This window comes from Mustelus asterias, chromosome 1 (genome assembly GCF_964213995.1).
Source record: "Mustelus asterias chromosome 1, sMusAst1.hap1.1, whole genome shotgun sequence".
NCBI classification, from domain to species: Eukaryota; Metazoa; Chordata; class Chondrichthyes; order Carcharhiniformes; family Triakidae; genus Mustelus; species Mustelus asterias.
The window spans coordinates 196,315,682-196,330,367 of record NC_135801.1 but is presented as its reverse complement, the minus strand read 5'-3'; the positions used below and the strand labels follow the sequence as shown (position 1 = coordinate 196,330,367).

Sequence of the window (14,686 nt, the reverse complement as noted above, 5' to 3'; positions counted from 1 at the left end):
GAGACCCTCTGTCCCCTGAGGGCTGGGCTGGAGGTTGTTCTCACTTGGCAGCTGGTGTGAGTTTCGGACAGTGCGGGATGAAGAATCAGCGCTGTGTCATGTTAGAACGGCACAAACCAAACTCCCAGTGTATCAAACTATTCACACCCGGCCTCGAGAGGAAGATAGAATCAACCTGTAAAACAAAGCTCCTGAAAATCAAACAGCCCCGACTGATTCCCAATCGCGTCTGAGCTGTAACATCACGTGGAAGTGAAACCTGATTGGTTAGACTGTCAAAGAAACCCTCTGATTGGTTCCAGCGTGTAACTTACTCCCGATCATGTCTGTTACACTTTTACTGAGCTAATAACGCTGTAGATTTTCATCCAGCTATAGATCTCCTTGGTGCGTCTATTCAAGCTGATCGACTTGCCTTGGTAACATGATAAAGGCGATACTGGGACGTGCCAAATTTGCTGTTGTCAAACTCCTTTGTGATTAACTGCAACATCTTTGAAAAGCCAAGTAATAGATTACCAGATGGACATTTAACTAATGAATTAATTAATTCACAAGACAGCTAGCCAACAGACAAACTGGCCAACCAATGATTAAACCAGTTAAAGTTAAAGTAAATTTTATTTAGTAGTCACAAGTAGGCTTACATTAACATTGCAATGAAGTTACTGTGAAAATTCCCTAGTCGCCACACTCCGGTGCCTGTTCGGGTACACTGAGGGGGAATTTAGCACGGCCAATGCACCTAACCAGCACGTCTTTCGGACTGTGGGAGGAAACTGGAGCACCCGGAGGAAACCCACGCAGACACGGGGAGAAAGTGCAAACTCTACACAGACAGTGACCCAAGCTGGGAATCGAACCTGGGTCCCTGGCGATGTGAGGTAGCAGTGCTAACCACTGTGCCACCGTGCCACCCACAAATTCCAGGATTTTGACCCAGCAACTACGAAGGAACGGCGATATATTTCCAAGTCAGGATGGTGAGCGGCTTGGAGGGGAACTTGCAGGTGGTGGTTTTCCCATGTATCTGCTGCCCTTGTCCTTCTAGATGGAAGTGGTCGTGGGTTTGGAATGAGCTGTCTAAGGATCCTTGGTGAATAGCTGCAGTGCATCTTGTAGATGGTACACACTGCTGCTACCGAGTGTTGGTGGTGGAGGGAGTGGATGTTTGTGGATGTGGTGTTACAGTCATAGCGAGGGTGTCGCGAAAGATCAGCTTAATACAAGGTGGGTTTGATGGTCAAGTCCATGAACTCAATGATCAGTGCCAACACTGGGGCTCCTGGGTAACTCACCGTATATCTGCTGAATGGCTTTGCGGTCGTGCCAGTCCAGTTCCAGATCTTTCGAATCCTGCGGAATGTAGTTTGGATGCATTATGGAGCCGGGACGTCTGATGTGAGGTAATCCCAGGACATGACCAATTTCATGGACAGCCACCTTGTCGGGAAGTAGGAATGAAATTACATTTGAACAGAGCCAAGGTGAGGAGGGTGAGATCAGTACAATGGCGTGCTTCACTCATCATAGAATCCCTACAGTGTAGAATTCAGCCCATTGAGTCTGCACCGACCACAATCCCACCCAGGCCCTATTCCCGTAACCCCACACATTTACCCTGCTAACCCCCCTGACAGTAAGTGGCAATTTATTCATGGCCAATCCACCTATCCCGCACATCTTTAGATTGCGGGAGGAAACCGGAGCACCCGGAGGAAACCCACGCAGACACGGGGAGAATGTACAAACTCCACAGAGACAGTGACCCACACTGGGAATCGAACCCAGGTCCCTGGTGCTGTGAGACAGCAGTGCTAACCACTGTGCCACCATGCCGCCCTCCACCCATTGAGCTCTGCAGGGAAGCATTGCTGTGACTTCCTCCATCCCACAGTGAGAAATCTCAAACTCTGCTTTACCCACTGACCTCAGTCTCACTTCCCAACATACAATGGGGCTGGTTCTCTCCAGCTGGACTATTCCCACTCCCTGCAGCTCCTGATCCAAACGGCTGTGAGGAATCTCCAACAGTGCTGATCTTTCTCACCCTCTGTCCCAATCCTAAATTTAGGACACTGGACTTCCGTTCAAAACCAAGGACCAGGGGAGGACACACTGACTGGGTGGGGGGAGTGGGGGGGGCGGGGGGGGGGGGGGGGGGGAGATTAACTGCTCTGATATTCTATACATACTTATAGATATTCTATAAATATATCAATGGGAAGAGGATAACCAGGGAAAGAGTAGGACCCATTAGGGCCCATTAGAGACCGAGGGGGCAATGTATGTGGAGCCAGAGGACATTGGTAGAGTGTTGAATGAAAACTTCACATCCATCTTCACCCAAGAGACTGAGGGTGATGGCACAGAATTCAGGGAGAGAGACCGTGAGGTTCTTGAGCAAATTGACACAGGGAAGGACAAGGTGTCAGAGGTGTTGACAACCTTAGAAGTGGATAAATCTCCAGGTCTGGATGAATTGTGCCCGAGGCTGCTGTGGGAGGCAAGGGGGGAGATTGCAAAGGGCCCTGACCCAAATTTCCAATTCCTGTCTGGCCACGGGGGAAGTCATGATGTGGAGATGCCGGCGTTGGACTGGGGTAAACACAGTAAGAAGTCTAACAACACCAGGTTAAAGTCCAACAGGTTTATTTGGTAGCAAAAGCCAGTAGCTTTCGGAACAGGCTGTTCCTTCATCAGGTGGGTGGGAGTTCTATAGAACTTTGGTGAGGCCACAGCTGGAGTACTGTGTGCAGTTCTGGTCGCCACATTACAGGAAGGATGTGATTGCACTGGAGGGGGTGCAGAGGGGATTCACCAGGATGCTGCCTGGGATGGAATATTTAAGTTATAAAGAGAGGTTGGATAGGCTTGGGGTGTTTTCATTGGAGCAGAGAAGACTGAGGGGTGACCTCATCAAAGTGTTCAAGATTATGAGAGACATGGACAGAGTGAATAAAGAGCAGCTGTTCCCCTTAGTTGAAGAGTCAGTCACGAGGGGACATAGGTTCAAGGTGAGGGGGCAGGAGGTTTCAGGGGGGATGTGAGGAAAAACATTTTTACCCAGAGGGTGGTGATGGTCTGGAATGCGCTGCCTGGGAGGGTGGTGGAGGCGGGACGCCTCACATCCTTTAAAAACTATCTGGATGAGCACTTGGCACATCATAACATTCAGGGCTCTGGGCCAAGTGCTGGCAGATGGGATTAGGTAGGAGTTCAGGTGTTTCTAATGTGTCAGTGCAGACTCGATGGGCTGAAGGGCCTCTTTTGCACTGATTGATTCCATGATTCTGTCTGAGACTCTATTCCATTTCTTCATAATTCTGGAAAACTTCATTCGGGAATTGACTAATTGGACCGGTCTTGCAAAGAGCTAGAACAGGCACGATGGGCCAAAAGGCCTATATTTGTGCTGTACACACATGGTTCTAATTTGACACGAATCTCGAGCCAATAGTTGAGGGTTATTCGGTGGGTTGATACCTGTGTCTCACATCCCTGTATTCACAGCTCAAATTATTCACTATGTCATTAGCAGTGACCCGGGTAGAGAGCTAACCGGAAACCTCCAGATATCAGCAAGTTAGTTATTAAAAACTCTTAATGGCAGAGAGTGACCGTAGAGAAAAATGCCAGTGACAGGAAGTGATCTCACAGGAAGGAAGGAGGTGATAGAACCTGCCGGTGACAGGAAGTGGAGGAGGTAGCAGGGCAGTTAATGGTTAATAACCGTCAGTAAGCTGATCCCTTCGCTGCTCGAAGGTGTGACAAAGTGCTCATCATCGTCAAAGTGGACATCTCCCAGCCGCCAGGCGTGCGCGTATTCCTGTCCTGTCCCATCGAAGACCTGCGAACAGCCCAGGTGCCTCTCTGAGAAAAAAGGAAGCAATTAGTCTGCAAACACTGAGCAAACCCACCCCAATGTTAGCTGCATAAGGGGCTTCTCTCCATCAATCCACACTCTTCAATGCTTTACTGTGATAAATGTACACTCGGACTGTTGGATCTCCCAGCCTGAAGACCGGGAGTTACTCCATCGCAGAGGGCATCACATTGAAACTTGTGTTTGACCTTCATCTGATATTGGAATGGTATAACATAGGCAGCTCTATTCCATCTGTACCTGTTTGATGGGGACAGTGTCGAGGGAGCTTTACTCTGTGTCTAACCCTGTGTGTACCTGCCCTGGGAGTGTTTGATGGGGACAGTGTAGAGGGAGCTTTACTCTGTATCTAACTCCATGCTGTACCTGTCCTGGGAGTGTTTGATGGGGCCAGTGTAGAGGGAGCTTTACTCTGTATCTAACCCCGTCTGTACCTGCCCTGGGAGTGTTTGATGGGGACAGTGTAGAGGGAGCTTTACTCTGTATCTAACCCCGTGCTGTACCTGTCCTGGGAATGTTTGATGGAGACAGTGTAGAGGGAGCTTTACTCTGTATCTAACCCCGTGCTGTACCTGTCCTGGGAATGTTTGATGGGGACAGTGTAGAGGGAGCTTTACTCTGTATCTAACTCCATGCTGTACCTGTCCTGGGAGTGTTTGATGGGGACAGTGTAGAGGGAGCTTTACTCTGTATCAAACCCCGTGCTATACCTGTCCTGGGAGTGTTTGATGGGCATGATGTGGAGATGTTGGCATTGGGCTGGAGTGGGCACAGTAAGAAGTCTCACAACACCAGGTTAAAGTCCAACAGGTTTATTTGAAGCACAAGCTTTCGGAGTCTCGCTCCTTCTTCAAGTGAGTGATTAGTTGTGTTCACAAACAGGGCATACACAGACACAAACTCAATTTACAAGATAATGGTTGGAATGCGAGTCTTTACAGGTAACCAAGTCTTAAAGGTACAGACAATGTGAGTGGAGAGAGGGTTAAGCACAGGTTAAAGAGATGTGTATTGTCTCCAGACAGGACAGTTAGTGAGATTTTGCAAGCCCAGGCAAGTTGTGGGGGTTACAGATAGTGTGACATGAACCCAAGATCCCGGTTGAGGCCGTCCTCATGTGTGCGGAACTTGGCTATCAGTCTCTGCTCAGCGACTCTGCGTTGTCGTTGGTCATGAAGGCCGCCTTGGAGAACGCTTACCCGAAGATCAGAGGCTGAATGCCCGTGACTGCTGAAGTGTTCCCCGACTGGCAGGGAACAGTCCTGCCTGGTGGTTGTCAAACGGTGTTCATTCATCCATTGTCGTAGCGTCTGCATGGTCTCCCCAATGTACCATGCCTCGGGACATCCTTTCCTGCAGCGTATCAGGTAGACAACGTTGGCCGAGTCGCAAGAGTATGTACCGTGTACCTGGTGGATGGTGTTCTCACATTGGGGAGACCATTGCAGACGCTACGACAACAGATGAATGAACACCGCTCGACAATCACCAGGCAGGAGCGTTCCCTGCCAGTCGGGGAACACTTCAGCAGTCACGGGCATTCAGCCTCTGATCTTCGGGTAAGCGTTCTCCAAGGCGGCCTTCACAACACACGACAACGCAGAATCGCTGAGCAGAAACTGATAGCCAAGTTCCGCACACATGAGGACGGCCTCAACCGGGATCTTGGGTTCATGTCACACTATCTGTAACCCCTACGACTTGCCTGGGCTTGCAAAATCTCACTAACTGTCCTGTCTGGAGACAATACACATCTCTTTAACCTGTGCTTAACCCTCTCTCCACTCACATTGTCTGTACCTTTAAGACTTGATTACCTGTAAAGACTCGCATTCCAACCATTATCTTGTAAATTGAGCTTGTGTCTGTATATGACCTGTTTGTGAACACAACTCCCACTCACCTGATGAAGGAGCCTGAGACTCCGAAAGCTCATGCTGCCGAATAAACCTGTTGGACTTTAACATGGTGTTGTGAGACTTCTTACGGTGTTTGATGGGGACAGTGTAGAGGGGTCTTTACTCTGTATCTAACCCTGTGCTGTACCTGTCCTGGGAATGTTTGATGGGCATGATGTGGAGATGTCGGCGTTGGACTGGGATGGACACAGTAAGAAGTCTCACAACACCAGGTTAAAGTCCAACAGGTTTATTTGAAGCACAAGCTTTCGGAGTCTCAAGCTCCTTCTTCAGGTGAGTGAGGAGTTGTGTTCACAAACAGGGCAAATACAGACACAAACTCAATTTACAAGATAATGGTTCTAATGTGAGTCTTTACAGGTAATCAAGTCTTAAAGCTACAGACAATGTGAGTGGAGAGAAGGATAATCACAGGTTAAAGAGATGTGTATTGTCTCCAGCCAGGACAGTTAGTGAGATTTTGCAAGTCCAGGCAAGTCGTGGGGGTTACAGATAGTGTGACATGAACCCAAGATCCCGGTTGAAGCCGTTCTCATGCGTGTGGAACTTGGCTATCAGTTTCTGCTCAGCGACTCTCCGCTGTCGTGTGTCGGGAAGGCCGCCTTGGAGAACGCTTACCCGAAGATTAGAGGCTGAATGCCCATGACTGCTGAAGTGTTCCCCGACTCGAAGAGAACACTCTTGCCTGGTGGTTGTCAAACGGTGTTCATTCATCCATTGTCGTAGCGTCTGCATGGTTTCCCCAATGTACCATGCCTCGGGACATCCTTTCCTGCAGCGTATCAGGTAGGCAACTTTGGCCGAGTTGCAAGAGTATGTACCGTGTACCTGGTGGATGGTGTTCTCACATGGGGAGACCATGCAGATGCTACGACAATGGATGAATGAACACCGCTCGACAATCACTAGGCAGGAGTGTTCCCTTCTAGTCGGGAAACACTTCAGCAGTCACGGGCATTCAGCCTCTAATCTTCGGGTAAGCGTTCTCCAAGGCGGCCCTCATGACACACGACAGCGCAGAATCGCTGAGCAGAAACTGATAGCCAAGTTCCACACACATGAGGACGGCCTCAACCGGGATCTTGGGTTCATGTCACACTATCTGTAACCCCTACGACTTGCCTGGGCTTGCAAAATCTCACTAACTGTCCTGTCTGGAGACAATACACATCTCTTTAACCTGTGCTTAACCCTCTCTCCACTCACATTGTCTGTACCTTTAAGACTTGATTACCTGTAAAGACTCGCATTCCAACCATTATCTTGTAAATTGAGTTTGTGTCTGTATTTGCCCTGTTTGTGAACACAACTCCCACTCACCTGAAGAAGGAGCGACACTCCGAAAGCTTATGCTGCCAAATAAACCTGTTGGGATTTATCCTGGTGTTGTGAGACATCTTACGGTGTTTGATGGGGACAGTGTAGAGGGAGCTTTACTTCTGTATCCAAACCCGTGCTGTACCTCTCCTGGGAGTGTTTGATGGGGGACAGTGTAGAGGGAGCTTTACTCTGTATCTCACCCCGTGCTGTACCTGTCCTGGGAGTGTTTGATGGGGACAGTGTAGAGGGAGCTTTACTTCTGTATCCAAACCCGTGCTGTACCTCTCCTGGGAGTGTTTGATGGGGGACAGTGTAGAGGGAGCTTTACTCTGTATCTAACCCCGTGCTGTACCTGTCCTGGGAGTGTTTGATGGGGACAGTGTAGAGGGAGCTTTACTCTGTATCTAACCCCGTGCTGTACCTGTCCTGGGGGTGTTTGATGGGGACAGTGTAGAGGGAGCTTTACTCTGTATCTAACCCCGTGCTGTCCCTGTCCTGGGAGTGTTTGATGGGGACCGTGTAGAGGGAGCTTTACTCTGTATCTAACCCCGTGCTGTCCCTGTCCTGGGAGTGTTTGATGGGGACAGTGTAGAGGGAGCTTTACTCTGTATCTAACCCCATGTTGTACCTGTCCTGGGAATGTTTGATGGGGACAGTGTAGAGGGAGCTTTACTCTGTATCTAACCCCATGTTGTACCTGTCCTGGGAATGTTTGATGGGGACCGTGTAGAGGGAGCTTTACTCTGTATCTAACGCCGTGATGTACCTGTCCTGGGAGTGTTTGATGGAGACAGTGCACAGGGAACTTTAGTCCATATCTAACCTCGTGCTGTACCTGTCCTGGGAGTGTTTGATGGGGACAGTGTAGAGGGAGCTTTACTCTGTATCTAACCCCATGTTGTACCTGTCCTGGGAATGTTTGATGGGGACAGTGTAGAGGGAGCTTTACTCTGTATCTAACCCCGTGCTGTACCTGTCCTGGGAGTGTTTGATGGGGACAGTGTAGAGGGAGCTTTACTCTGTATCTAACGCCGTGCTGTACCTGTCCTGGGAGTGTTTGATGGGGACCGTGTAGAGGGAGCTTTACTCTGTATCTAACCCCGTGCTGTCCCTGTCCTGGGAGTGTTTGATGGAGACAGTGCACAGGGAACTTTAGTCCATATCTAACCTCGTGCTGTACCTGTTCCTCGTGTATGTGACGTTGGAATTCCAGGATTTTGATGCTGGGTCAAAATCCTGGAATTCCCTCCCTAATGGCATTGTGGGTCAACCCACAGCACATGGACTGCAGCGATTCAAGAAGGCAGCTCACCACCACCTTCTCAAGGACAACCAGGGGTGGGCAATAAATGCTGGCCAGCCAGCGACGCCCATGTACACAAATAAATTTAAAAAAAGAAGGTTTCCAGGTTCCTCACTTGTTCCGAATCCCAGTTTGATGTCTATTTCTGAGGCGGGCGATGTCAGATCCTCTTCAAATACGAGGGGCGTGACCTCACTCCACATCCGAAAGGCTAATTTCAGGATCATCTTCTGGTCGTCAATCATTAGCTGGGAGCTGTAGCCTTCATCCAGAATGCGCCACTTCAGCTTGGTCTTGGTGAAGGCCAGCATTGGGAAGCTGTTGTCCAGTAAGTCGGAGGAATCTCGCTTCTTCCTCAAGTTGTCCACCAGCCACCGTATGAACCGCCTCCTGTGGCCTTGGCCAGGAGCGGCACCCTGCCACGAGCTCTCGGTGTTGTTGGGTTGACTTCGGTTGGAGCTCCAGGCTCCGTCGGGTTGGGTCTGGTTGAAGATGGCCGTCTGGTTGAGCTGGTCTAGGCTGGAGATCTCTGTGTCGTTGTCTTGGTCGGAGATTGCTGTTTGATTGGCCCCTTGGCTGGTGGAGTTGTACTGGGTGGGCTGCAAGCTCTTGGGTTGGATGCCGTGATGGGAGGCATCTGAGTGGCGATATTGGGCTCCGATGTATGCGGTCTCTAGACGGGTGGGTCGACTGACGCTTGTAATTGCTGTGATGTTGCGGCCCACTCTGAACTGGTCAGTGGCTGCAGTGTAGCCCAGGGCAATATTGCGCCCCATGGTCCCATTCAGAATGTCTGAGTCATTACCATGTGCTTTGTGATCAGGGACTCCGCAGCGAGGCATGTTCATGGCCTCCTTGGTAGCTTCATCCAGAATGCCGGTGACGGGAATGCCGTTGGCTTTCTGAAACCTCAGGAGGGCAGTCGTGTACTTGGTCAACATCTGCTGGGACTCTTCCTGTTCTTTCACGTGTCTACGGCTGTAATGTCCTTCCAACAGGATCCCAGAGATGTCCAACGGAGACGGGTCATCATCCAATGGGACCGAGACACCTTGGTAGGCCAAATCCTCCCAGTTCACTGGCACTGTCCACCCATATTTGTCCAGATATTCCTGAAAAGAAAATCACAGGAACAGACAAAATGAGATTGGCGCTGTGGATTTAACCAGTTACTCGAACGGAGGGAAGACATATTTCCGAGAGAGCTGAACTCCTCCAATTTTTCCATCTTGACTTGTCCGGTTTTCACTGTTCCGCTCTGGCTGGCCCTTCCCCCAGTTGCTCAGGCTCTAAGCTCTGGAATTCCTCCCCTCTATCTCTCCACCTCCTTTCTCCTTACATTGACTTCGGCCCAGCCTTTGCTCACCTGATGATGGCCAAGTAACCAATGCCTTGCTGAGATTTAGTCACCTGACATATTTGGCTCAGTGTCACTCTGTGAAGACCTTTGGGGAATTTTACCGCATCATAAAACCATAAGATGTAGGAGCATTCAGCCCATGTAGGCCATTCAGCCCATCGAGTCTGCTCCGTCATTCAATGAGATCATAACTGACCTGATATCATCTCCAACTCCACTTTCCCGCCTTATCCCCATAACCCTCAATTCTCTCACTGATTAAAAATCTGTCTATCTCAGCCTTGAACATATTTTAAGTTTAAGTTTATTTATTAGTGTCACAGGTAGGCTTACATTAATACCGCAATGAAGTTACTGTGTAAATCCCCTCGTCGTCAGATTCTGGCGCCTGTTCAGGTACACCAATGTACCTAACCAGCAAGTCTTTCAGACTGTGGGGGGAAACCAGAGCACCCGGAGAAAACCCACGCAGACACGGGGAGAATGTGCAGACTCCGCACAGACAGTGACCCAAACTGGGAATCGAACCTGGGTCCCTGGCGCTGTGAGACAGCAATGCTAACCACTGTGCCACCGTGCCATCCAGTCTTAATGACCCAGCCTCTACAGCCTTCTGCGGTAAGAATTCCACAGATTCACTACCCCCTGAGAGAAGAAATTCCTCCGCATGTTTTAAGTGGGTGACCCCTTATTCTGAGATTATTCCCTCTGGTCCCAGAATTTCCCACAAGGGGAAACAACCACTCAGCATCGACCCTGTCAAACCCCCTGCAAACTCTACACATCGTAAACGTCACAGGTGAGTGAAGAAGATTTGAGAGAGATGATGGTAAAGTCTCTGATCAGTAATCCAGCCACCCAAGCGAATGCTTTGTGTCCGTGGCTTCAAATCCCATTGGAATTGAATTGCAATTATAATAAAAACCCCAAACTAATTCCACTGCCCCACTCTCCCCCACAGTCCAGTATCAATCCCAAACTAATCCCACTGCCCCACTCTCTCCCCATGGCCCTGTATCAATCCCAAACTAACCTCACTGCCCCACTCTCTCCCCATAGCCCTGTATCAATCCCAAACTAATCCCACTGCCCCACTCTCTCCCCATAGCCCTGTATCAATCCCAAAATAATCCCACTGCCCCACTCTCTCCCCATAGCCCTGTATCAATCCCAAACTAATCCCACTGCCCCACTCTCTCCCCATAGCCCTGTATCAATCCCAAACTAATCCCACTGCCCCACTCTCTCCCCATAGCCCTGTATCAATCCCAAACTAATCCCACTGCCCCACTCTCTCCCCATAGCCCTGTATCAATCCCAAAATAATCCCACTGCCCCACTCTCTCCCCATAGCCCTGTATCAATCCCAAACTAATCCCACTGCCCCACCCTCTCCCCATTGCCATGTATCAATCCCAAACTAATCCCACTGCCCCACTCTCTCCCCATAGCCCTGTATCAATCCCAAACTAATCCCACTGCCCCACTCTCTCCCCATAGCCCTGTATCAATCCCAAAATAATCCCACTGCCCCACTCTCTCCTCAGAGCCCTTTATCAATCCTAAACTAATCCCACTGCCCCACTTTCCACATAGTCCTGTATCAATCCCAAACTAATCCCACTGCCCCACTCTCTCCTCAGAGCCCCGTATCAATCCCAAACTAATCCCACTGCCCCACTCTCTCCTCAGAGCCCTTTATCAATCTCAAACTAATCCCACTGCCCCACTCTCTCTTCATAGCCCTGTATCAATCTCGAACTAATCCCACTGCCCCACTCTCACCCCAAAGCTCTGTATTAATCTCAAACTAATCCCACTGCCCCACTCTTTCCCATAGCCCTGTAGCAATCCCAAACTAATCCCACTACCCCACTCTCCGCATAGCCCTGTACCAATCCCAAACTAACCCACTTGTCCACTCTCTCCCCATAGTCCTGTATCAATCCCAAACTAATCCCACTGCCCCACTCTCTCCCCATAGCCCTGTATCAATCCCAAATTAACCCATTTATCCACTCTCTCCCCATAGCCCTGGATCAATCTGTAATGTGCTAACTATGTTCGAGGTTGTGTGTATTAAACAAAAGGAAAAGGACTTGGTTGCACATGTCGATTCAAACTGACAACAGCCAGATTTATTGTAAGAGTCACGGTAGTGACTTTTAAGGGGCGTCTTGACAAGGACATGAATAGGATGGGAATAGAGGGATACGGTCCCCGGAAGGGTGGGGGGTTTTAGTTCAGTCGGGCAGCATGGTCGGTGCAGGCTTGGAGGGCCGAAGGGCCTGTTCCTGTGCTGTAATTTTCTTTGTTCTTTGAGCTGTTCTCTGCACAGGAAGAAACTGAATCTGATTATCAACCTGTGAAGTACCCTGATGATATAACCATCCAATCATGTGATCAGCTCTTAAAGCAAGCATGCAACTACTTAAATATATAACATCCCTCCTCCTTTATTTCTGTGGTCATGACAGATTACTTCCATGTTATACACAGGATCAATGATACCCCAGACACAGTACCATGTATCATTAATCATGATACACAGTCAATCAGAAAGTCGATCAGGAGGATGTCTATTCCTCTCTGGTTCTTTACGATATTCCGCAATTTGGTTCACCTGGGCCCTAGAGGCATGGTTTAGAATTTCCAGTGGACTGTTCCTCTTTTGGAATGAATTCTGTATCATTCTCACGTGTTATTGAAGCACAGACACAATCATCAGGTCACTTAGATTCAATTAGCTCTTCCTGTAGCAGTATTCACAGCACTGGGGGCTAAAGAAGTTGGTGCTTCTGGAGATGATTCTGAGAAATCATTTTGAGATGACAACAATTGGCCAGCATGGCGTCACCAAACTAGTTCATCTTGCATTTGAACCGTGTAAGAAATGGGACCTGTTTTTTGCTAAAACTATGGCTATACCCATTTCTCGCTTGTGGCATAATTACACACTAACACTCGATTACAAATAATTACACACTAACACTCGATCTCCTTGTTGAAATGAGTGCTGTTTTGTCCTCATTCCTTATCCAGCAACTTGAGATTGTTTTTGACGCTCTACTATCTCTGAAGTTTCTGGAAGTAATAACAAATCAAACATAGTTCTCAGCTTTCTCTTTAAGAGGAGCAATGCAGGTGAACTTTGGGTCATTGCATGAAGAGTGTTTCTATAAGATGCCAAAAAGCTATCCACGCAATGTGATGACAAACTTTGCCCTTTTGAAGCTTTTAAAGAATGTTTCAAGGAATGTACAAATCTTTCAGCTAATCCATTGGTTGATGGATGATAAGGTGTATATTGTTATGCTGGATACCAGTTACTTTGAGATAATCCTCAAGCTCTTGTGAAGTAAACTGTGAACCATTATCACCAGCAATTTGTTCCGGTTTATCAAATCTTGCAAAACATTTCATCAAGTTTTTCAATGGTTTGTTCAGATGTAACAGATTACATGATTACAACTTCTGGCCACTCTGAGTGTACATCAATTATAGCTAAGAACATGAACCCGCAAACAGACCAGCAATGTCTACATTACTCAGTTAATGGTAGGGTGTTGGGGAGAGTTACAGAACAAAGAGATCTCGGGGTACATGTTCATAGCTCCTTGAAAGTGGAGTCACAGGTGGACAGAGTGGTGAAGAAGGCATTCGGCATTCTTGGTTTCATTGGTCAGAACATTGAATACAGGAGTTGGGACGTCTTGTTGAAGTTGTACAAGACATTGGTAAGGCCACACTTGGAATACTGTGTGCAATTCTGATCACCCTATTATAGAAAGGATATTATTAAACTAGAAAGAGTGCAGAAAAGATTTACTAGGATGCTACTGGAACTTGATGGTTTGAGTTATAAGGAGAGGCTGGATAGACTGGGACTTTTTTCTCTGGAGCGTGGGAGGCTGAGGGGTGACCTTATAGAGGTCTATAAAATAATGAGGGGCATAGACAAGGTAGATAGTCAATATCTTTTCCCAAAGGTAGGGGAGTCTAAAATTAGAGGGCATAGGTTTAAGGTGAGAGGGGAGAGATACAAAAGTGTCCAGAGGGGCAATTGTTTCACACAGAAGGTGGTGAGTGTCTGGAACAAGCTGCCAGAGGTAGTAGTAGAGGCGGGTACGATTTTGTCTTTTATAAAGCATTTAGACAGTTACATGGGTAAGATGGGTATAGAGGAATATGGGCCAAATGCGGGCAATTGGGATTAGCTTAGGGGTTTAAAAAAAAAGGGCAGCATGGACAAGTTGGGCTGAAGGGCCTGTTTCCATGCTGTAAACCTCTATGACTCTATGCAATCGTTGCCATGGCATTTTAGACCACTCCCAATGGCGTAAATGAGACAATGGTGGCCTATTTCTTATTGATGCACAGGATTGACACAGTCCCACTCTTTCTTCACTCTGAGCATCTAGACCCGGCCACCAAAAACGACTACATGCTAATTCCTTCATCCGGACTATACCCGAATGTCCTTCATATCGTTGTTCAAGAACTCTTCCATGCAGACTAGGAGGAATGAGCACTCAGACTCCCCACAATGGACACCCACGCTGGACGGGCAACCCAAGCTCTCTTGACACACACGGTCTCAAGTCAGGATGTGGACAGTGTAAACCAGCTGTTGTTCCTTTCAATATCATTTCCATCACCTCCCCTTTCACAGGATCATTTCTGGTATGTCTCTGAACTTGAGCAGCTGTCACAGGCAAATGAAATACTCATGAAAAATAAAGGATATTAGCAAAACTAGCTGGTGGCGTCTACTCAATAGTAAAGATAAGAATGACAATCAACATTCACATTAATACTCTGATTGACAATACTTTATATCATGAGTGTGCTGATAAGATCAGTGACCATCTTTGCAATTGCTTAGCAGTTAATGAAGG

The 14,686-nt window shown here is 48.2% G+C and overlaps 1 protein-coding gene across 1 annotated transcript in view; it reads right to left on the bottom strand.

The window, feature by feature from the left end:
* The window catches only part of LOC144505415 (matrix metalloproteinase-21-like), a 30,527-nt gene that overhangs the window by 9,920 nt on the left and 5,921 nt on the right, over window positions 1-14,686 (bottom strand). Inside the window, exons 2-4 of the mRNA XM_078231551.1 lie at window positions 8,544-9,540; window positions 3,734-3,873; window positions 1,299-1,443 (exon numbers count right to left, since the gene is read on the bottom strand). Coding sequence (XP_078087677.1) covers window positions 1,299-1,443; window positions 3,734-3,873; window positions 8,544-9,540 — 1,282 coding nt within the window. The remainder of the gene's footprint in view (window positions 1-1,298; window positions 1,444-3,733; window positions 3,874-8,543; window positions 9,541-14,686) is intronic.